General features: G+C 36.6%; 1 protein-coding gene across 1 annotated transcript in view; it reads left to right on the top strand.

Moving 5' to 3' along the window:
• The first annotated feature begins 2,106 nt into the window (after positions 1 to 2,106).
• LOC138715755 (uncharacterized) overlaps positions 2,107 to 24,828 on the top strand; it is a 100,515-nt gene continuing 77,793 nt past the window's right edge. The window contains exon 1 of the mRNA XM_069848804.1: positions 2,107 to 2,155. Within this exon, the coding sequence (XP_069704905.1) occupies positions 2,107 to 2,155 (49 nt within the window). The remainder of the gene's footprint in view (positions 2,156 to 24,828) is intronic.

Below are 24,828 nucleotides of genomic sequence, written 5' to 3'. Positions count from 1 at the left end.
CAGGAGAATGGAAAAAGTTACACAACGGAGAACTTCACGCATTGCATTCTCCACCTGATAGACCTAAATAGGAACATTAAATCCAGACGTTTGAGATGGGCAGGACATGTAGCACGTATGGGCGAATCCAGAAATGTATATAAAGTGTTAGTTGGGAAGCCGGAAGGGAAAAGATTTTTGGGAAGGCCGAGACGTAGATGGGAGGATAATATTAAAATGAATTTGAGGGAGGTGGGATATGATGATAGAGACTGGAATAATCTTGCACAGGATAGGGACCGATGTGGAGCTTATGTGAGGGCGGCGATGAACCTCCGAGTTCCTTAAAAGCCGTAAGTAATGACATAGCCTAATATTTATAATTGAAAATATCAAGGTGGACAAAAGCGGACGTTGGAAACCATTCCAAACTGGTATAATATTGGTAACAAAAAAAAGTTCTTGATTCTCAAGAAAGTTGCCATAATAAAGCGAACTTCAAATATCTTATGCTAGATAGATCCACGAGGATACGTTAGAAAATTTACTTTCTACTCTTCGTTCCATAAATCCAATCCCGGATGCAAAAGAATTCAAAACTGCATTACGATTTCTCAGTTTTTCTCATAAACGGAGCATAGAAATTACGCAGTTTGCGATTCCGAACAATTAGTCGAGTTTCTAGGTACAGATGTAAGTAATGCCGAAACAGACAGGTGTAGTGAAGATGTGAGCAAAGTAAAATTGATATAGGCTAAATTGTAATTTAACTGGAAACATAAATATTAACTTGAGTGAACAACAAGCTCTTTACTACTTGTAGGGATCAGTTTTGTTCAAAATAAGTTATAGGCAATTTGTGAAAACTGTTTTTCGTCTCTAATTGTAATAACTGATAACAGGGATGAATCTATAAATTTTATTAGCACATTAGTGACTCTCAAGTCGCACAAGGGCATGTCACTTGTATATCCTTGTAAATCTGCGATTGATATAATTCTAAATGTAGAAAACTGTGTAACGTTGGTAGAAAATGAGTTGACACTAAAGGATTTGAAATCTTTAATTATTAACATTTCAACTCATACGTTCCCAACTTGTCATAATATTTTTGAAAAAAGTCTTATTACTGTATTTTAGAACTAGAATGTATTTATTGTTAAGAAAATTGTCTGTTATAGCAAATGCACTGCAACAATCTGCTAAATGTAGCAGTGGAAGTGTTGGTTTGAGAACTGCATAGAAAATTGCTGATGTTATCCCTATTGAAATGGACATAACATAAATAATAAAGTGTTATCTCTAATGAGTCATTTCACTATGACAATAATGTCTATTAATCCTTGTCTCCTGTATTGAATAAACCACGACAACATGTATGATATCGTCTTTAATGGCCTTCCTTCTAGCATTACTGCTTATGCTTCTGTGCCAAGCAAGGAGTAAATATGGCTGCCGCCGCCGAGAATGCGGTACTCTCTAATATACACTGCTCTGTAGGGGTTTAGGGTGGGTTGACATCTAGTGTAGGAAAGTGGAACGAAAAGAAAAAATGCGACATCTATGAACCAAAAGAGGAACTTCGTCCTGTCTGCCTCTGTCTCTCCTCTCTAGCCTCTCCTTCTCTGTTCCTTGCTTCATGTTTCTCTTTTTTTTTTTTTTTCTTATGACTTCGCAGTTGGTAAGTTTCGATCCGAGTAAGTTCGTAACCAAACGCTAAACGCATGCTTTTTGGTTACGCTTTAGACCTCTCGGCTATCGAGACGAGTGGGGGGGTAGAAGGGAAAATGAATCTATTTATGTTTAAGGGAACTGCCATAACGTATTGCAGAAGAATGGCGCGGGGGACAATGACCGAGGGTAGAAACTGGCGGGCTTGTGAATGTAGTTTGGTAGGGGTTGACTGCGGGGTGGCATAAGTGTTAACACGCGCTGGTGGAGCTTCATTGTGTCCGTGTCCAGCTTCGTGTAGTGATGAGCCGTACCGAAGACGTGTACTTCTTCCTCAAATTGTGCAGGGAGAATTTGATGGCGGTTACGGTAAGGTACTGTGAGGAGCATGCACTACTTCTAGTAATTACGAGTGTCGAACCTGTGGGAAAAATATGAAATTAGCGCCGAAAAGCGATGCTACTGATGGTGTGCATTGGACAGTGGGGCAGTGCGAAGTTAATAGGTGAGTGTTGTTAAATAAAAAAACCACATTACAAATTAGCGCCGAAAAGCGGTGTGCTCTGGTGACTATTGTGGTACACATTACATTGTGTTGTGTTGTGTTAGTATACCTTATTTTATTTCAAGGAGTGCAGTTCGGTGGCTCCTTTGAACACCCACTTACAGATTTATGACTTCCTACACAAACAACTCTGATAATTCCATCCTGTCCCATCGTCCCAACATTGCACATATGCCACAATTCTGGTGACCTTCTAAATTATGCAGCGAAACTGACGGAATTCTTGAAATTCGGAAAAGATGCGGCAACTCTGCCTCCACGTGGATTTGACGGGCACCTGTCAATTCTTCTGAACGAGGATTGTGATTGGTTACTAGTAAGAGAAGACAAGATTTCCGTCACAGTAAAGAAGACATTTATTTATGACAACCAATTAGTAGGGGGCAGTAGAAGGTCTGTCGGCAAAGTCCTTTCTATGAAACTGCACTCCATGAAAAAAAAAAAAAGTATACATGTGGTGGAGTGTTGTCTAATGCGAATTACATTGTGGTAGGCAGTGATCCATCGAAGCGGGACAGACAGTAGAGAGAGAGCATGCGAGCGAGGTGCTGAGCGGCGCGGGTGGTATAACTTCCCCTACTGGAGTTCGCCGTGTTACCATGGATAGTTACGTTTTTGCCCTTTCGTTGCATATTAGGTGGCGTTTCAGGCGATGAGCCAGTGGCGTATACTGATTACAGGGTTTGGGCTACCACTGACGCTATTATTACACAAAATATATTTTTAAATCCCTATAATAAAATTCCTTACATATTTATGTGAATTCCAGACTTCTTGATTGGGACGAAAATACTTTGATGACTTCGTCCTTGAAATTACAGTTGGGCCACTTGCAAAGTTTCTGTAGAAATGACTTTTCAATGGATATTAGTGCCAAGCCGGATAAACGTTCTTGTGTATGAGTTGATCTACAGCAGGATTTTATTCTCTTCAACGCAGAAAATGTTCTTTCTATCGATGCTGACGTAGCTGGTATTGCCACAATTAATGTTGCCAATTTAAGGACTTCAGGAATAACTTGGTTCAGCTGGTTTTCATATATGGCATATAATATTTCATAGATAGGTTTGTTCGAAAAATCAAAGACTTCTGCTGAATATATTACACTTAATTCATTTTTCAAACGTACTTGATCAAAGTGACTGTTATAGGACTGAAATAATTTGTTTAGTGCCTCATTCGGGAAGTTTTCTCTATAAGCAGAAAATTTTTGAGAATCTAGAAGATGTGTGAACTGAAGCTTTCCATAATCAGAAAATCTGTCAGTAATTTCCATGTGCATACGATCTAGTATGCTGTAGTACAGCTGCCTGTATTTCAATTCATCATCTCCTTTTCTTCGCTTTAATAGTGGTTCCATTGTATTGGCTGAAGAATTTTCATTTTCCATATTACTCCATATGGACGGAAACCCACTGAACTCGGATATAGTATTTTTTTAACTTTGATACCTCTTGCAAGTAGTATGCTATGTCTAGACTTTTTGTCTGAAGAATATTGTAGAGCACATCTGTATGTGCGAACACTCTAGCATAGACTTCAAGAAGAAATATATTCTGAAACTGTGTGAAAATATTCTAATATCCTTGAGCCTGCACAATTACAGCATCATCCCAGTTTTCTTCAGAGTCATTACAAATGATATTTTTAAAGAAAGCAGTCAGTTGTTCTCTGTATTCCTTTACTGTATTTACAAGCCGAGATGTAAAATTCAATCTAGTTGGTGCTACTTTTGGGAGTTTCTTGTTCATAAATTCCTTGAGTTTTCTGATCTTTTAGGAGATGATGAGAAAAATGCAGCTAAACCCGACAGTGTTTTGAAAAAAATGCGGCATTCTGGAATGGATGAAGTAGTTTGTTGCAAAACTAAATTGAGAACATGGCTGTAACAATGGACAAATAGTGCTTGAGGATACTTTTCTTGAACTTTTGTTTTCAAGCCATTAATATTTCCCGCCATAACTGAAGCACCATCGTATGACTGTGCAATTAACTTATTGCCGACATTGTAGTCTGCTGTAACACCTTCCACATGCTGAAACAAAGCAGCAGCAGTTTTGTCCGAACTGACATTTGTGAATCCTACAAACCGTTCTTGAACATTGGCAGTACTGTCGACGTATCTTAAAACAGTGGACAATTGACTCTGATTAGAGCAGTCACTTGTTTCATCAACAACAATGGCCACAAAAGGTTTTATGTTCTTTATCATAACCCCACTTATAGCAAATATTAAGTCATTATGAATTGCGGGAGAAGTACCACGAAATACTGTTGAACTCTCAAGATGATTGGCCAGTAAATGGTCAAATTCACTTAAGGAACTTAAATATTCAATATAATTTCCTATATTGTCTGATTCCACACTCTCGTTATGATCCCGAAAAGCCAATTCTTGTTTTCCTAGAAAGCAGACTGCGTTAATAAGACGCAGTAAAATCTCCCGATTTTTTTTTCACAAGAGCATTGTGTTGGTTGATGTGTAGAGCTTTTTGCTTATCTAGCTGTAAATGAATTCTTGTCTTTCCAAAGTTTGCAAAGTTCATGCTGCTACAAATATGAGCTTTTGATTTGTCGTATTCTAGGACTGCCGTTTGAAGGGAGTTTATAGCCTATTAGAAAACCCCTCTTTTGACCACACATTAGTTTCGCGGCTAAATAACAAACATGGCCAGCAAAATAGTTTAGACAGTTTAGAAGTACCACACAACCAATTCCACTTACCATATGATGTTGAAGTGAAATGGCGTGTGTACTCTCGCTGTTTTTCTTTTACGTCCATGGACAAATTTAACTCAGCAGTTGGTCTTTCCATTTGCACAATTTCAACTTTCTCGTTGTTATGTACGACGGTTAAAAGGCACTTTTAATAAACTTTCTATTACACAGCCATTTTCAACACAAACCTCTCCAGAAACTCGTTCCGCCATATTTTTCACAATATCACTTAATTGGGAAATTAAAAACTTAATAATTCACAAACACTCGAACAAATCACAGATTAAAATACTGCACTGCAAGAACACAATTACATTCATGAGCTAGCGTACTAGGCGTATTGTTGCTTCGCGCCTGCGAAGAAACCGATCACGAGAGCGGCAACTCACACGCCTACACTGCACGATAGAAACAGTAGGGAGCGGGGGATTGGCAGTTGTGCGAAGGACAGCGTGCGCGGTACGGTCACAGGCTACCTCACGTAGCAAGCGGTTTCTCCAGCGATGCCGCCTTGACAACTTGTTTCTTTTCGAGAGCAGAGAGCGCATATAAATCTAACAATTACTTTAATTTTAATTACTGTGGTAAAACTAATAATACAAAATTATTACATTATGTTATATTATAAACTTTTTCTTTTGTAATGTCTTTGGGCTACCGCCGGTAGCCCCGGTAGTCCGCAAAATACGCCCCTGCGATGAGCTTACCACATGTGCCTCTGCCCCCTATCGGCAAATAGGTGTAATTAAATTCTTGTGGGTATGGAAGTCTCCGCTAGGGAATACCTATGTTCAGACTTCGGAATTATGGGTTAAATTACGATATTACTGGTACAGATAGGGTCGTTTTGGGAGTTCTCGGCATTTTTGTATATCTCGACACTTTTAAGAAAAGCAGCCATTGCGAGCAGCGTTGCCAACCGTGGCCGAATTCGGCTAAACGTAGCTTAATTTTTAGTCGTGTAGCTTGTAGCAGAATGGTCGTAGCCGAATGTCAAAATGTAGCCGAACTGAGATTCGATCGAGCGACCATCTGTGAATATTTTTCTTTTAACAAATTTATTTTCTCATATTAATACCCACCAGAATTTTCTCACTTCCTCATTAAAATTACGAAAACATACTGGTAGAAACTTTGTGTCACAGACTGAATTCTGAACAATGTGACCCGCATTTATGGCAAGGATAGCATTGCTATTTTCAGTTTTATTTTCCTGTAATGTGAATAGCGCCTATTACCTAACTGACGATTTCTGCACTCGTGAATTTACAGACACCCGTCAGGCGGTTTACTAGGCGTCGCCTACCCAACCAGTTTTGTCAGATCTTGAAAAAATATTTCCGGAGGTCGTAATGAAAAAAATCCGGAGATTTGTCCACAATTTCCGGAGGCACTTTTGAAAATCACATAAAATATGATTATAACCTTCTAACTATTACAATACATGAACCTATAATAAAAAGATTTCTACTTTAATTTTTCTACTCACCAATTTGATTTAGTAGTCACCACCTTCCTCTCATAGATGTTTCTCCAGACCAAATATGTTCGTTTTTATGCGTTACATATTTTATATTTAGGGAAGCATTAGTAGTCAAGTTATAAAATATTAACAAAACTTTAACTATATAATGTTCATCTACCAGTTTTAATGTATGCCAGAGATTGGTTTTTCTAAAAAAATAAATAATTTCCTACATTAAAAAATCCAGAGATTACAACTTTATTTCCTATTTTTCCGGGAAGTTAAAAAATTCCGAAGATTTATGGAAATTTCCGGAGACCTGGGAACACTGTAACCCAACAAAAGTAAACCAGTAACCTGACTGCTCCTCTGTTTGTGAACTTCCCGGCACACATTGCAGAGTTTTTATTAGGGGTTGCTCCACAACCGGCTTCGGAGCTTACAACTCTGACACTACTGTATTAGAGAGAAAGACAGTCTGTCAGCTTTCCCAATAACTGGACTGCCTCATTGGACAAGCATAACAAACACACAGAGTGAAAACAAAAACAGACCACAAAAGAGAAATGTGGAGAACGAACAAAAAAGGGAAATTAAGTACAGATAATAGCATACACATAACAGGCCTAAACATAGTTGTTGCAATTTTTGCTCAAACATCTCCCTGATGTTAGCTATGTTAATATTATATGAATTACTCATATTAAATATTTCACCGTTACAAGTCATTTTTAAGGAAACATGCTGTGGAAAAGTTTTTGGTTTTATTCTATTGGAATTTTAGAATATGTGTGACTGGTATCGTGAAAAAACAGATTCCTATAGCCTAATGTCATGTGATATCTTAAAATAGAAATCAAGTAGTTTTACTTCTCAAGTGAGTTCAGCAGTACAGTAGGCCTATATTTAAAATGATTACTTACAAATTTAATTCAATTCTACTAATCACTAAATTGTATAGTATACTTCTTCTTTTCATTTATATTATTGTAATCTTATTAAGATTTCCTTTTTATTTATTTTATTGTGTTTGTATTTCTGGTGATGTGATAGCCTTAACTTCACCTGAATAAATAAATAAATAAATAAATAAATAAATAAATAAATAAATAAATAAATAAATAAATACATAAGTAAGTAAGTAAATAAGTAAGTAAGTAAATAAGTAAGTAAGTAAATAAATAAATAAATAAATAATCCAAAGTTATCTGCACCTAAGTTGGCTTTGGAGACTGAAAAGTGTTTAGGGAAGAAATGTAACCCTGAAACAATTAGAAATGTATTGAGAAAACACAACCAGAAGCGAGGAAGAAACCGTTCGTTAGTGAGGTCAACAGGAGAAGAAGAGTACAATTTGCTAAGGAGTACATAAATAAGGATTCTAAATTCTGGAAAAGGTTCTATTTACTGATGAGAATATGACATACCTCTTTGGTTCAGATGGGAGGGTTTATGTGTGGCGTAAGCCGAATACGGAACCCAAGAAAAAAAATCTAAGACCCTCTATGAAACACGGTGGAGGATCAGTTATGATATGGGGTTGTATGGCTGCTAGTGGGGCGGTAATTTGGAGTTCATTGAAGAGACCATGGACCAGAATGTATATTTAGACATTTTAAAAAAGAATGTGAAGCTCAAGTACACAGAAACTAGGGATAAATAACATATTAAAATTTTATCAGGATAATGATCCGAAACATAAGGCTCTGAAAGTACGCACTTGGCTTCCTTAAAACTGCCCCAAAGTGTTAGAAACTCCACCCCAGTCACCAGACATAAGTGTAATAGAGCATTTAAGGTCTGAATTACAAGTTAAAATACAGCAGCACTCCATAAAAAATAAACAAGAGTTGAAGAAAGCTATATTAGAAGAATGGTCGAAGATTCCTGTATCTTACTGTGAAAATTTGGTAAACTCTATTCCAAAAAGATTGCAAGAGGTTATCAATAAATAATAAAGGATTTCCAAGAAAATATTCATAAACTAAAGATGTAGCATATTTTCACTTTTTACTGTGGTAAAAGATTATTTTATTTTGTTATAGTCAGAGTGTGTACGAGGTTTATTTTCAGACAGAAAACATTCAATTTGCGTCCAAATATTTATTTTTTCCAGTATTACTGCAAGTTGTAAATCTTAAATATGTATTGTATTATTGTCATATTTAGTAGTATTATAAACTGTAAGTTTTGTTTAGTTTAATGGCTGTACTTATTTATTATATTGTACATCGTTTGGTAGTTCATTGTACAAGTTTCACTTCGAGCCACTGTACAATCTTGGAATGACACTCAGCATTGTCCGGTCCGACTAACGGAGCAAATGGCAGGAAAACCCAAAAATATGCACTCTGTCTCTGATAACGTGCTCACAAACCCGGTTGGTACCACACAGCACCACGACCAGTAGAAAATACAGCAAGCTTTGTTCTCATCTCCAGTCCCGTAATTTCCATACAGTACCGTCCACGACGATCAGTGAGTTGCGGACGTAATACATCTATCCTGGAGTGCAGCAATCAACTACTCCTGACAGTCCTCGTCCCGCAGCAAGCGTAACATCGACGAACGCCTGCAACTAGTCCATATTCCACTCTGCTCGATGCGTATTTGTCGGAGGCGGGCGGGTCACTCTAACCCCGCTTCCTTGTAATTCACTGGACTCCATCTGTAATTCTCGGAAGTCGGGCACATTCTAACTCCGCTTCCACATAAGCCACTGGAGTCGATGTGTGCATCCCGGTGGTCGACCACTCACTAAGTCTGTTCGGAAATACCATGAGAAAAGCCGTTACATATAAGTCAATGGGCATACCTGTCCTGAAACCCAATAACAAAACATCGTTAATCTCGTTACCTGTAGATATATATGAAATAACGAGTTAGAATCTCTCTTCTAACTCGTTGTGAAATAAGGACACGCTTTCTAGTGGAATTATAAGAAAACACTAGAAGTATCCGGAACTCTAAAGTAACACTAACTACATAGAACATAGTAGAACAAAATAATAAAAAAAAGATCGACATGAATAAAGAAAAACAAAACAGAAATAAAGGAATAAGGAAAATAGGAAAAGGAATAGTGTCGTGAACCTACACCATAAATGTGAGTTCCACTTTTCTTCTCTGTCATGAAATGTAATATAAGTAAAACCTTGCTAAAACGTATCCTCTATAAAAAGAAAACCTGCACAGACGAAAAATAAAATTGGGAACGGAATGATTTGCTATGTAAAATAGTACTTTAAAACGGAAAACTGCCTAACGCGAAAACGGAATCGTTTTTGAGCACCATTTAGGTAAAAGAAAACCTGACTAAAGCGGATAATTTTAAGCGTAACTGTTGCTAAATTCTTTCAAATCATTTTTAATTTTGCAGTAATACTGTTCATAATATTTCTGTGTGACTGCACAGGCAATGATTGGGAAGACTTTCGGTATTCTTTGTCAGGCGTTGGGGGTGAAGCTTCTCTAACAATGTCGCTATTCTGTGCTTATTTTCAAGGACCGTGTAAGGTTACTGACCTCCTGTACCGTTACTTCTTCCAACCCTCTTGCATTTTCTTTAATTCATTCTCAGTTTTATGCTAACAAGCCAATACAGTAACAAAGGACAGTGCGGGTAGAATAAAACTGTGAATAATTGTAGTGTAGTGTCAATTTAATTTCACATTTCTATTTATTTATTCTGAGTTTTGTGTCAATATGCCAATACAGTGTTAAGTAGAAATTCGAATAACATAAAACTGTGAGATTTAATAAAAAAGCCTAGATGACCAGATCATGGAATCGTGGCTTCATAATTTTGAAACGTCAAGGTCGTAAGGTCATACTATTTTTAGACAATTCTACCTGCCATCCAAGGATTGATTTGTCTAACGTGAAGTTAATCTATTTTCTATCAAACACTTCTGTTACACAACCGACGGATCAGGGCGCAATTTACACTTTGAATTGATGCAGAACGCGAAGGAAATCCTACAACGTTCCCTTAAAAAAAAAAAAAAAGTCGCGGCAATGCACTTTAAAAGAAATGTGGGGCCAAGAAACTAGGGTGCAGAGAGAGGGAGGGACGGAGATTGCTTTTCCATTTGCTTTAGACATTTTTCTTGAGCGGCAAGTTATATTCATGCTTTCCAATTTTTTTATTTGGCCACTGGAGACTGAACCCCATTGTGATAAGAAGTTCCCATGATCGGACGCGTAGGAGTCACAGTTCTAATCGTCACTGGAGTTTAAACTGTTCGAATACTTTTTCAATTTACACAATTACACATCTTCCGTCATTTGTTGCCATGATGGAAACATATTTTCCCCCACAATAATCCAGCTCTTCTCCCTCACATTTTTGTCCATGTAATCTTTACACCCTTTCTCCCATAATGATGGGTGATCTTGAACACACTGAATAAATCTGTCTGTGTCGAATATCACGCACAGGACCACAAACAAACAGATAACAACTGAACTGTGTGAACGTCACTATCTGAATGCTTGAGTTGTAGTTGTAAAACTCCCCGTGCGGGATCCTGCAAAACTGCGCTGTGTGAACGCCACCATTTGAATCCATGTGTTGTAGTCCTACATCCCGCCGTGCGGCATCCTGCATAACTGCAGCAAGCTGTAGTCCCATCCCGCAAGCTCCGATTCTGCGGCAATGTGTACACCGTTCCATTTAAACCAATGTGTTGTCGTCCAGCAAAATCGGTCCCACAAAATCGTTCCTGCAAAATCGCAATGTGTAAACCCAGCCTAAGGGTGGAACCTAACCATTTTCCCCCATTACTACATATGCATTTTCTAGTTCGCAGGTTGAATTTTCTTTTGCCAACTTCGTTTCGAATTTCGATACTTACAAATACTACAAATGGTAGTGATTTTGTAACTGGTATGTTGGTAGCTGAGACAAATATCGATAATATTTGTCAGTACTGGAGTTACATGAAATTGAAATTGTACTAGATTTCTGAGCCGGATACTGGAAGCTAGAGAAATTTGAACATACTCATAATTAAGATCAGTATTAATATTAATACATAGGCCTAATAGTTATTTCATGAGTTGCGTTGTGGTTATAATTCAAGACTGCAGTCAGGTAGTACTAATAATTTCATGTGGTCAAACAAAATAGATTTTTAGGTTAGCTCTCATGAGTCAATTGTTCAGTCAAACCAATGCGTTTCGTATTGCTAGACAAAATACTTGACATGTTGATCCCTTTCTCGTATAGTTTGCCTACGAAAATATGTTACAAATTATTGAGTTATTTAGAATAACCTTCCAACATAAAGTACGGTAAGTAAATAAGTCATTTAATACGTAGGATCATGTGATATCTGGTAACAGTTGACAACACTGACTAGTCGGCAATATTTGGTGTTTAGGAACTGTTCTTATGTGACCCTCACTATAACTTTAGATTATTGTAGCCCACTTTGACTGGATGTACGTGATATTAGTAAATGCACAAATTTTTGTATAGGCCTATACATTTTACAGGTTAGTAAAGGCGCCAAGTGATTATCCTCAAACAGTTATCGACAAGTGTCGAGTTGTCCCTGATTTCGCATGTGGTCCTCCTTAGATGACCTGAGTGAGTGTCTTTATCAAATGTTTTGTGTGTTTGGCCTTAGGAGAGTTCGCAATCCTTCATACAGCTTCTTAGTGCCACTTTGTTCCTCTATCTGTGTCTGTCTGCATGTATGAAACTAGTCATCTTCCATTGAACTAATCTTAATTAAACTGCATATTTTAATTCTCATATCGGACAAATAGGAAAAAGCTCAACTCTCGTTACAAATATGGAAGATCAATTAGGCATATCCTTCGCCTTGATTCTAAGGGCTCTATGGATTAACAATTAATGACGGGAGAGAATTGACATCCTGACAAACTGCAGGATAACATGTTTGAGAAGATCTGGATCTAGCCGAAAATTGATACGAAATTCTCGTTGAGGAAAATGTTACCACTCCCCCAAGAACACCATAGGCACTATCTGTACAGGGACATTTATGCTTGCCTGATTCCTCACCTACTGATAAATTCTTTGAAGAACTGTCGCCAATTCCACTGCTAACACTTCCATCTGGTGCAAAAGAGTAATAAAACTCAAGACTCAAACGTAATAATGTCTGAAAACTATAGGGAACAGCTAGAGACTAAACAGCAGAAATAAGTTAGGCTTTTTCCCCGGAGAACGAATACGAATTCAAGATGATATATTATTCCAGTAAGATGGTGCCCTGCACATTATGGAATGGAGGTAGTGAATTACTGGAACCAAGAATTTCCAGGACGATGCGTAGAAAGAAGAGGAAGTATTAAATGGTCTTATGATCCCCTAACCTCAACCAACCATGAAACCTGGAAGAGTTAAAGAGAAGAAATTGGAATGAGGTACAACAGATAAGCCAAACAGTGTTGCTAAAACATTAAATTTCCGAAACAGACAAACTCACTCGTACATTGTTTGGCAGTGAATGAGAGTCATTTCAATATCAACACTTGAACAATTGAAACATTGTTAATTTTTTTAATGAACTTTCTTTAAACCCCAAGCCCTTTGTTAATACTGCAGTTAAATTCCAATGGTGCGTATTCAATTTTTAAAGGCATTAATAAGTGTTTCTTTCAATTTAAAAAAAAAAGTGCTTGTATTATTTACGTTTTGAGACTTGAAGAATTCAGAACAGGAAAAATAAGTACTTTTTACCAATTAAAACAATAGAATCTTCAGCACAGTTTAAAAAAAAAAAAATTGTAATTTAAATTTTCATCTTACGAAAATGCAATTTCGAACACATGTTCAGAGTATTCCTTTTTTAGCCCGTATAACTTTTGTATACATGCTTATGCAAATTTATTTCATAAAATCAAACGTAGGAAAGTTACAAGAGACCTTCTATACTTTTTACTGATCGTGTACAATGAACATAATATTCAAAGGGCTTTCCTCTTACCAAAATAAGTCTACAGAAGAAAAGCAATGTTTCAAAATTTTTGAATAAATATTGCTAGCCTATCACTGCTACAGTAAAATTGTAGCTTTTTGAAAGATATTATCGTTAATGAAGTATACCTTCAATATTCATCATAAACAGTTGAGAAAATAGCAATGCCATCGTTGGTCAGTGTGAATATTACTATTTATAATAAAGTAATATAAAATTAGATTCATTTATTAAACATTGAATTGTGATTGTTATTAGACATTCAAAGGGATTGGAAGAAAGAACTCCATATTTGTAGCATAAATGATTAAAAAGAAGAACATAGTATTCCGTAATGAATTATGAATGATTTAAGCATTGAGTAAACACCGTATGTTAAAATATCGTGCCACTGGGTTCGCGCGTCGCCATGTTGGTGTGGGAATCCCTCTCTCTTTCTAACACAGTTGCTGCACGATGTTACCTCCCAAATTCGTGTATGCATATTGAAATTATTTATATTGTGGGTTATCATGAACTATTTCTATCAATTTAATATGGACTATGAATTCTCTAAACTTGGACGTAAACATCATAAATGAAATTAAGGTACTACGCGACCAAGGCGGGACCCGTCGCGGCAGAATGAGGAACTCCGTGCTCGCTGCGTATGTTTACTGCTGGAGTGTCGTCACATCCAATGCCTAGCGTTTCAATCTGGTCGCAATGCCGCTTGTAGGAAGACGTGTGTTTCGTAGCCAAGCGCGGAGCATTATTTATAATGCCATAAAGTAGTGATGGGCGAAGTTGTTCTTTTCCCGGAACAGTTCCGACTGTTCCGGTTCCGAAAAAATACTATGTTCCAAATAACAGTTCCGAAATAACAGTCACCAGTGGTGATGAGTCGGAGTCGTTGAGTCGTTCAAACGAACGGTACAGTACCCTCCCTCTTTACCATGCTGCTCACACTGGAGCACTCATAGGCATGACATAGTACACATTCTTATCTATAGATGGCACTGCAATGCACATTCGAATCGATTTTGGAAAATTGCTGTGCATGCGGACAGAACTCAAAAGCTTAATGTTAGTAATTACACAGCTGTTGACTACAAGGACAGAATACAACACTTTGTTTTCGTACATAAAGTTATAAAGACATGGTAGCCAACTAAAAAAAAATAACATAACATTTAAAACATATGGTATGTAATTTCTCTTCTCTCTATTACATAATAAAAAAAACAAATCATTAATTTTTATTTTTACTTTTCTTAATGCAGTTATAATAATAATAATAATAATAATAATAATAATAATAATAATAATAATAAATATTACAATTTCATAAATAAGAAACATATATAGGCAGTACTGAAACCTGGAAACCCCGCAGTGGGTTAGTAAAATGTTGGAATCGCATCTTTACCAAAGTGCAATTTAAACTTCGCATTAAACCTCGCTCTCCAAATCAGTACTTATATGGGTAGTTTCCAACAAATAATGCTACAACATTTTTGTCGTTCTTTGATAACAGAGAAGATAGCACAAAAACTTGTGCTTGTCAGACTTAACCTCAACAAACGACATACAGACATTGTAACTAAACCACTCATTACCATTTACGACTTTAACCTTTGTATAGAATCAGCTGATCAATGAATTAATAATAGTATGCGTACTTTATGACTTTGTAGAATGTTTATAAAACAGAATTAGTCAACTAATGGTGAAATAAACCATAAAGCGGGAATGAATATTACAGATTATTAAATACTTACTATAACATTACAGATGATTGGCCAGTCTTACAAATGTTGATATTAAAGTTCGCGCCACCGCAAGGATTTCAATTTCCATGCGCCCCCCTCCAACCACGTGAGAGTTTCAAGTACCAACTTCATCCAACGAAGTTCCAAGTATAACATAAAGAACAACGAGAACAGTGTAACTGCAGCTGTCGGTTCATCGGAACAAGCTCCGACGTTCCGACTGTTATCTAGGAGTCGGAACATACCTTGTGCAACGCGGTACTGCGAGCCCGCAACAGCTGGGCAAGTGAGCAGCTCGGAGTCGGAACACTGTTATTTCGGAACAGGAGGTTCCGACCTACTGTTCATTTTTGCAACAGTTCCGAGACCGGAACAGTTCCAAAATAACTGTTGTGTTATTTTTTACCCATCTCTACCATAAAGTTGTGTGATGAAGAAAAGACAACTGGTTTATTCCTACCTCTGTCGAAGACAACAGAGCGTGCTGCAGTTACTGTGAAGGTAAATAACGAAACAATTAGAAAGGAAGATAAAGAATGTGAGGACAAGGGTGTAGAAATATCGACACCAAACAAAGTTAGACGACCTCCTGCAAATAAGGTTGAATTAGACGACATGGAGAAATGTATCATAAAAAGAGAAGTTCATAAATATTATAGTGTCTACAAAGAGCTTCCAACAATAGGCAAAATGCATAAATTTGATAAGAGAGACTTAGGTTTTTAAAGGGTGCAAGGAAAATTTACGAAAACTCATACTATCCATGGGGTTTGCATTCAAAAAATGTAAAGATAAAAGGAAATATCTAATAGAACGCTCTGATATAGTAGCCCGTTATTTACCTGGACGAAACATGGCTACACTGTCCACAAATGTTGGCAAGACGTAAACGTGTCAGGAGTTTATACAAATAGCAGTGCAAGTCAACGACTTACAGTAGCCCATGCTGGTGGTAGTGATGGTTTTATACCGGAGTCCGGCCACTTTAAAATGCTAAGGTAAGAAATGTATATCAAATGCAATATTGTATAAAATACAGTACCTACTTTAGTTTACGTTACTTTCGATTCATGTTCCCTCCTTTACGAACACCGATGTTGTGATGTGTTTTCTGAATAGATTCCTATGTGTGTAAGCATACGATAAAATAAAACAGAACAACAAAGTTAACTATATATACGAACATATAACATATAAAGCGTGTTAATAATAATTAAACAAGAGCGCAGTTCGGCATGTGCTTCATTTTGCATCTGATGCGGACTTTACAGCACGGCCTGTGTTGTGAAGCGAATCGCAGCGCCACCAAACCAAACGGTTCCCGCCTTGGTCGCGTAGTATATATAAAGTGCTCTACATTATTTCTAATTAAAAATAAATGCATACCAATGTAACCATATCAAAACTAAAGACAAATTATAACAGAAACCTCTTACTTCTTCTAGGCCACATATTTACTACTCCCGATCAGGATACATGAGTCATTCCACGTCAAATCGCACAGCAATAAAACACGACCTTCTCGGAAATGGTCGAATTTTTTTTCACGAATTCCAGACATCAAATAAGGAGACCCGTATTGTTTTATTTTCACAATTATTAATTATTTATGTAGTTATGACTATTTGAAGTTACGCAAGTTATACGCGCACTGTTACATAAATTCACTTGGAACTCTCTTTCTACATATAATTGAGATTTGCGACGAAATACAACACGTTTTATTACTTTAGGCCTATCACAAATAAATTTAAAATTTGGCCTATTTTTTTAATCATTTCTTTTTCAAAGCAAAATTACTATATTAAATAGCCAAGTTAAAAATCTGAAAAAAATATAGACTTGTTCGCTGATGTATTATCTGTAAACTACTGCATTTATAAATGTAGGATCGGCACCCATACATTTGTAACAATTTATTTTCCGGAGGCATGCACGCGCTCGCGATGCCCAGCTAATGAACTGCTTGCAGCCATAGGCTAGAAGGCTGCCCGTGGAACGTTTTTACGAAATCCCCCGTTGCATCTGATGTCACCATACTAATCATCAAATGATTCATACCTTGAGGAACAGTAAATATCTTATCTAAAATTATTTTATGATTGTCAGCTCAGTCAGGGGAAACACTTCACAGTGCTGTATGTTTATACTGTAATACATATAGCCAAGTGTTTGTTGATAGCAAGGCTGGGTAAGGCAGTAAACTTTATGGCAGTAAACAGATGGCAGGAGAGAAAAGATAGAAGAGAGAAATAATCAGTTTGGGTTTGAATTTCACGCAGTGACTTGACTTCTATACAACATGAGTGATGGTAAAGATCGCTTAATATATAACAAGTGTTTAAATCCATTTACCTTCCTAATCACGCTTTTAAAAAGAAAAGTACACTAAGATGCGTAAGTCGCGACTTATTTATAAAGCTCAATTTAAAGGAGTCTTTGAATGTGCAAATATGTGATTCGTTCCGTAAAAATCAATCAATTCCCGGATACGTCAGGTGAAATTATATTTGAAGCCGGTAGTTCTTGTGATATTAATAAACATGAATCAAATGAAAGTGCGGAGAGAGAAAGTGATTATCCCAGTTCTTCTTCTAGCAGTTCTGTGGATACAGTGTTAGAAATCACTAATATTGAGGAATTAAACAAGAGTTTAATGTCAATAGAATCCCCTATCAAGAAAAGAAAGCGACAACAAAAACGATACCCCCATGAAAAGTTTCAAAAAGTAAAAGGCTCCCTAGCATGTAAAGTTTTTCATGTAGAAGATGCATCGTCATCCCTTCAAAAGTCAGCCATATTTTATTTTTGACGGAATGCAAAGAAATGTACAATCTGAAAATTACATAGTTATTGCAGACTTTTCTGAAAATTATTCATTTGTAATACAAGATTCAATACAAGGTGTGCATTGGAACATATGCCAAGCCACAATAAAATACAATTTTAATTTTACTTCCTACTTTATTTTATTTTATATTCTCTTATAGGCCTATTAATATTATATCTCAACTGCGACCGAACACGAGCGCTGCTCATTCGGTCTCAAATTTTGTTAATATTACTGTATCTCCTTTTTTATATTGATTGTATTATTTTATTTCTATTTCTCTTGTTTGTAATTATATTCTTTATTCTGTATATTTAAATAAATAAGTAAATAAATAAATAAATAAATAAATAAATCCTTTCGTAGTATATTTCAAAGGAGATACAGGAATTCGTTACAAAAGTATTGTCATCTCAGAAACCATGAAACATGACACCGATCCCTTTCACTTTTTTCAACCCGAAGCAATCAATTTGTTGAAGCAAGAATTCAACGATATGAAAAAAATCATCTACTTTTCCAGTGGATCAAGTTCACAATAAAAAATAAAATAATTTTAAAAATAATTGCTTACATGAAGACGATTATGGAATTAGTGCAACGTCGCATGGTAAAGGTCCATGTGATGGCATTGGAGATACTGTTAAAAGACTTCCCACGAGAGTTAGCCTATACAAGATCCTATAACAACACCAAAAAAAAAAAAAAAACTGTTTGATTGGTCACAAAAAACATTTCTATCGTGTCATTTATATTTTGTCCATTCAATGAGCACAAAAACCACACTGAAAATTTGCAGACCAGATACCATAATCTAAAACCAATAACTGGTACATTAAAATTACATTCTTTCATTCCGTCGTCAAAAACTGAAGATTTAGTAAAACAATTTTCTTTCAAGAAAGAAGATAGGCGAATGAAAATTTAAAGTGTGAATGAAAAGAAACGTTTAAAAAGCATAATGTACAAATATGTGAAGATTTCATAATTAGTAAATTAGCAGTGTTTCCTCGAGTGACTTGATCCGTACTGGATGTAATGTTGCAACGTTCAGTCAATCATCTAGCGCCGATAAATCTCCCAGCGCGCTTTAACTCTTCCCGTCCACTGCTGCTGCGCCGACCGCTATACATTGTGTCGTAAGTAATTAAATTTCCATTAAACTATTGGAGATCCCATTCTGATTTTTTCTGGAGTTATTAAGAATACTCCAGTGCACCTAGTAGGCATTTGTTTAGATTTTTAATAGGGCTATTTCACATTGATATATATGTTTTAAAAATTGAATTATAAAAAAAAATATTTGTAATAATTATATTAAAATTAGTTAGTAAACATTTAATAAAAGACAGTACTTTAAGCTTTTAAATGCATTTTTTCAAAAAAAAATTTAACATCAATATAGTCAGAAATATGACGCTTTAAATGTTGCATTGTGCGACATTTTTAACAAATTTTAACATGTAATATTTTTAAAACATGTGGACTTAGGAAGAAATAAAAATACACTTGTTGTTTTATTAGACTCATAGAGTTGGTAAAAAAAATATAAACGCAATCAGAAATATGAAGGTCAAAATTTGTATAATTCTGTGCGATTTGACGTGGAATGACTCACATATGGGTTAGGAATAGGGAAGATTGAGTTTATTACTTAAATACAATACAAGAAAAGCACACAATTATGTTCATAGAGTTTTTAAACATATACTGTTGTACTGGTAGTAAACCGAAAGTTATATTTTGAAGCAGAATGATTTATTTTCCATTAAGATTGTATAATTTTTGGCTTTGTCACGAGTTTAATTACTATAAATAATGTAACTAAAGTTACCAATTTTTAGAGGTACATACCGGTATCTATACCATAGAACAGGCCTGCAGAACCCGTAAGTAGGGGAAATATGACGTCAAACTCACTCCACTTCTATTGGGGATGTTCGACTTCTGCGTAGAGCTGTTGACATTCTTTGCGTGTGAAAGGTCCATCAGTGACGGCACTGTAATTTTCAAAAAGGATTGTAATAAAGTCATTGTATTTATAATGCGTTATGTCGTTTCAATGTTTACGTTTATGCTAGATTTTCTGTCGGTAGTTTCTTTGAGATTTCTTTGCGCCGAACCTGCTTTATAGTTTCTAAAACTTTCCTTCTATCATCACCTATGGAAACACAAATTTGTAACATTTAACCAATGAATCTTGAAAGTTAATATAAATGTCACTATACATTTCAATACAAAATGAACACAACGAGTGATGTCCTTAATTTGACAGTACCGGCATATAAATAAATATTCAATATACAGTTTGTAATAATGAACTTACCCGAAAGTTTGTCTATTCCATAATTTTATTCTTAATATGGGCTTTTTTAAATGTGGTTTAATATTGAAATGATGAACAGAAATAAATTGGATGGGGCACAATAAATAAGCAATTCTTTCACCTTCTTCAACAACAAAATAATCATATTCCCAGTTCCTTTGGAAATAGTATTTCTTCTCGGGTTCAGATATTGCCATGTTCCAATTCTCTTCAAACTGCAGTACGCGTATTATGTATTTATTTATTTATTTATTTGACTGCAGTGAGTTACAATGTTGAATGACAGCATTGAGGTCCGATCATATAGTTATCACTCACTTATCAACATACAATTTATATATATATATATATATATATATATATATATATATATATATACACACACATATATACATTGTATACTGGGTGTTTAAAAAATATGGGGCATAATTTCAGGTATGTATTTCCCACATGTAGACAATCAAAATAGTTCATTACAACATGTGTCCGGAAATGCTTTATTTCCGAGTTATGGCCTTCACAACATTGAAATTCACCGGAACGTTTTCCTTTCCGCAGGTCGTTGCCGTCAAAGGAGACATTAAGAGGGCACTCTGACAGTTCATTCCGAGGCGAAGGTTACATTCAGTGTTGTGTAGGCGTTAGACTGTGCGACATGTATTCAAATCAAGAGCTGGCAGAGATACACTTCATGTACGGTAAGGCGGACGGCAATGCTGCGCTGGCTCGTCGTTTATACCAGGAGAGGTACCCACAGCGACAATGTCCAGATCGGAAGACATTTGTACGTCTCCATTACCGTCTGTGCGAGTATGGAAAATTTAACTCTCCTGGTTTGGGAAGGGGACGACCAAGATCTACAACTCCAGAAGTACAGGAGGAGATTCTGGAGGCTGTGAACATGACTCCTTTTATCAGCACACGAAGGGTAGCGTTGCAAGTCAGTGTTCCTCATACGACTGTCTGGAGACTGTTGAAAGAGTATCAATTGTATCCTTATCATTTGTAACGTGTACAGGCCCTGTCACCAGCAGATTACCCTGCACGAGTTAGGTTCTGTCAGTGATTCTTGCAGCAGTGTGGTGTAAATCCGAACTTTCCTGCCTTAGTATTATTTACAGATGAAGCACAGTTCACACGAGATGGCATAACAAATTTCCACAATCAGCATGTATGGGCGTATGAAAACCCACGTGCAACTGTTCCATCTCATCACCAGGTGCGGTTCTCCCTCAACATGTGGGCCGGTATCATTGGTGATCGATTAGTTGGACCCCATGTACTTGTAAACAGACTTACGGGGCAGGCGTACACAAACTTCCTGGAAAACACTATACCTCATGTTTTAGAAGACACTCCACTGATCAATCGTCAACACATTCACTTCTTGCATGATGGCGCTCCTGCACACTTCAGTCGTACGGCTCGCCGGTACTTGGATCGAAGGTTTCCTGATCGATGGATAGGTAGAGGTGGCCCAATTGCTTGGCCTCCACGCTTACCTGATCTGAACCCTCTCGATTTCTACTTGTGGGGCCATTTAAAATCATTGGTTTATTCGTCTCCGGTGCCTGATTTGGAATCCCTTCGGAATCGAATTGTGGCATGTTCTGAGGACATACGCAATACTCCTGGAGTTTGGGATCGTGTTCGCAGGTCAATGAGACATCGATGTGAGGTCTGTATTCAAGCAGGAGGTGGACATTTTGAACATCTTCTGTAATGACAACGACCAGCGGAAAGAAAAACGTTCCGGTGAATTTCAATGTTGTGAAGGCCATAACTCGGAAATGAAGCATTTCCGGACACATGTTGTAACGAACTATTTTGATTGTCTACATGTGGGAAATACATACCTGAAATTATGCCCCGTATTTTTGAAACACTCTGTATAGTATAATATATATACATAGGTAGACCTTCTTACATTATATGCACACATACATTTTAACATTTATTTTACATATCTTTTAATTTATTTTTCTCATTCGTTTTTATATTACATTCCCAAGGTATGTTCCTAAGGATTTCATTATCTGTTCACTTGTAAATCTTGATAGCGTATTGTATACCTGCCGCCGCGAGAATGGATGTTGATACAGCCGAGCGCACTAGAACGCTGAGGTAGAAAAGGTGGGTGGGATAGAAGGGATACGAAGGCAGTCGCTCTGAGGAGCTACAATTGTGCAGGTTTGCCGTAGACAAATGAATGGACCTATACTTTGTCCTTACAGTACAAAAAACCTGTTGTAGCTAATTGCGTGTCTTATAAGAGCTGAGTTTCCTGTTAAAATTTATTATATACTTATCTGTAAGAAAGCTAAGTAAATGAACATAATAAATACTAAATAACGGTACATAAGCACTAGAATAAAAATTCAAATTTATCAAAATAACAATACATACAAAATATTACATTATACCTGTATTGAACCAAAAGGTCAAAAGTTGAAAGTGTATACTTGAAAAATACGAAATATACAAACATTATGTTGGAACAGCGGCGAACGTCTGCCTAAACAAACTAGCAACTGCTAGGGCCCCAACTTCGGAGGGGGCCCCGGCCAGGGGAAATAATAATAATACTTACTTACAAATGGCTTTCAAGGAACCCGGAGGTTCATTGCCGCCCTCACATAAGCCCGCCATCGGTCCCTATCCTGTGCAAGATTAATCCAGTCTCTATCATCATATCCCACCTCCCTCAAATCCATTTTAATATTATCCTCCCATCTACGTCTCGGCCTCCCCAAAGGTTTTTTTCTCTCCGGTCTCCCAACTAACACTCTATATGCATTTCTGGATTCGCCCATACGTGCTACATGCCCTGCCCATCTCAAACGTCTCGATTTAATGTTCCTAATTATGTCAGGTGAAGAATACAATGCGTGCAGTTCTGCGTTGTGTAACTTTCTCCATTCTCCTGTAAGTTCATCCGCTTAGCCCCAAATATTTTCCTAAGCACCTTATTCTCAAACACCCTTAACCTATGTTCCTCTCTCAGAGTGAGAGTCCAAGTTTCACAACCATACAGGACAACCGGTAATATAACTGTTTTATAAATTCTAACTTTCAGATTTTTTGACAGAAAACTAGATGATAAAAGCTTCTCAACCGAATAATAACAGGCATTTCCCATATTTATTCTGCGTTTAATTTCCTCCCGAGTGTCATTTACATTTGTTACTGTTGCTCCCAGATATTTGAATTTTTCCACCTCTTCGAAGGATAAATCTCCAACTTTTATAGTTCCATTTCGTACAATATTCTGATCACGAGACATAATCATATACTTCGTCTTTTCGGGATTTACTTCCAAACCGATCGCTTTACTTGCTTCCAGTAAAATTCCCGTGTTTTCCCTAATCGTTTGTGGATTTTCTCCTAACATATTCACGTCATCCGCATAGACAAGAAGCTGATGTAATCCGTTCAATTCCAAACCCTGCCTGTTATCCTGGACTTTCCTAATGGCATATTCTAAAGCGAAGTTAAAAATTAAAGGTGATAGTGCATCTCCCTGCTTTAACCCGCAATGAATTGGAAAAGCATCAGATAGAAACTAATAAAATAGAAATAATAATAATAATAATAATAATAATAATAATAATAATAATAATAATAATAATAATAATAATAATAGTGCTATCTGTTGGACACTAAACTTTCGCGTGGCAATATGTAATAAATTGCTGTTTTTTAGTGGAAAGACAGGTTTGAAGCTCAATGAGGCATCACTCATGAAGCAAGTAAGCCAGGAGACATGTCTACTTCATTTCTAAGTCTACTTGTCTATTTTCTAACTTCAAACTACATTAAATAAATTCTACTCTGTTAACTGCCCAGGGGTCCTGGGTCACTATGTTCGGGCTTGTTTGGAAAAATAAAGTAGGCCTATACTACCAGTACTCAAATTCGAGGGTTTAAAGTGAAACTAACGCAACTACAACAAAATTCTTAACAGACAGTATGCTTATTTCACATGAACTATGCCATCATGTTTTGTAGTTACAAATTGTATTGTATACAAGCATAAGTGGAGTTACGGGGGGGGGTGAGGGGGGAGCACTGCCTTCCCCCCAAACTTGGCCGAACTCTTTTTTTTTTTATTATTAACGTTGGAAAATATTGAATTCAAAAGATTTTTCTTGGTTTTGTTTATGGTTAAGTTCCTGTGCTTAAATTGATGAATTAATGTCTTCAGATCATGTGTCTGGACTACAATATTTATTTTAAATTTCTGAATGTTTAAGAATTTCTATACCTCATTTGAGGAATGGAAGCACTGTAATGTTTCTTTTGTAACAGCCTGTACTTATGTGTTAAAACTCTGCAGATGTTCAAGCAGTCACTTGGAGAAATATCAATAACTACTGCAAAACAATGCAGAAAAAAGAAAAGTGATCTCGGTATAATGTGTAAACATAAAGACGAGATTAAATAAAATAATCAGAATTTACATTTCATATGATATCTTGCTTTTTTAAATAAACAGATAAAGTAAATGTAAAATTGGTCCACCGCTGTGGAGTGATGGTTAGCGCTTCGGCCATGAAACGAGCGGACACAG

This window comes from Periplaneta americana, chromosome 15 (genome assembly GCF_040183065.1).
Source record: "Periplaneta americana isolate PAMFEO1 chromosome 15, P.americana_PAMFEO1_priV1, whole genome shotgun sequence".
Lineage (NCBI taxonomy): Eukaryota > Metazoa > Arthropoda > Insecta > Blattodea > Blattidae > Periplaneta > Periplaneta americana.
Note: the sequence above shows the minus strand (reverse complement) of the source record. Positions and strands in the feature narration are given on the sequence as shown.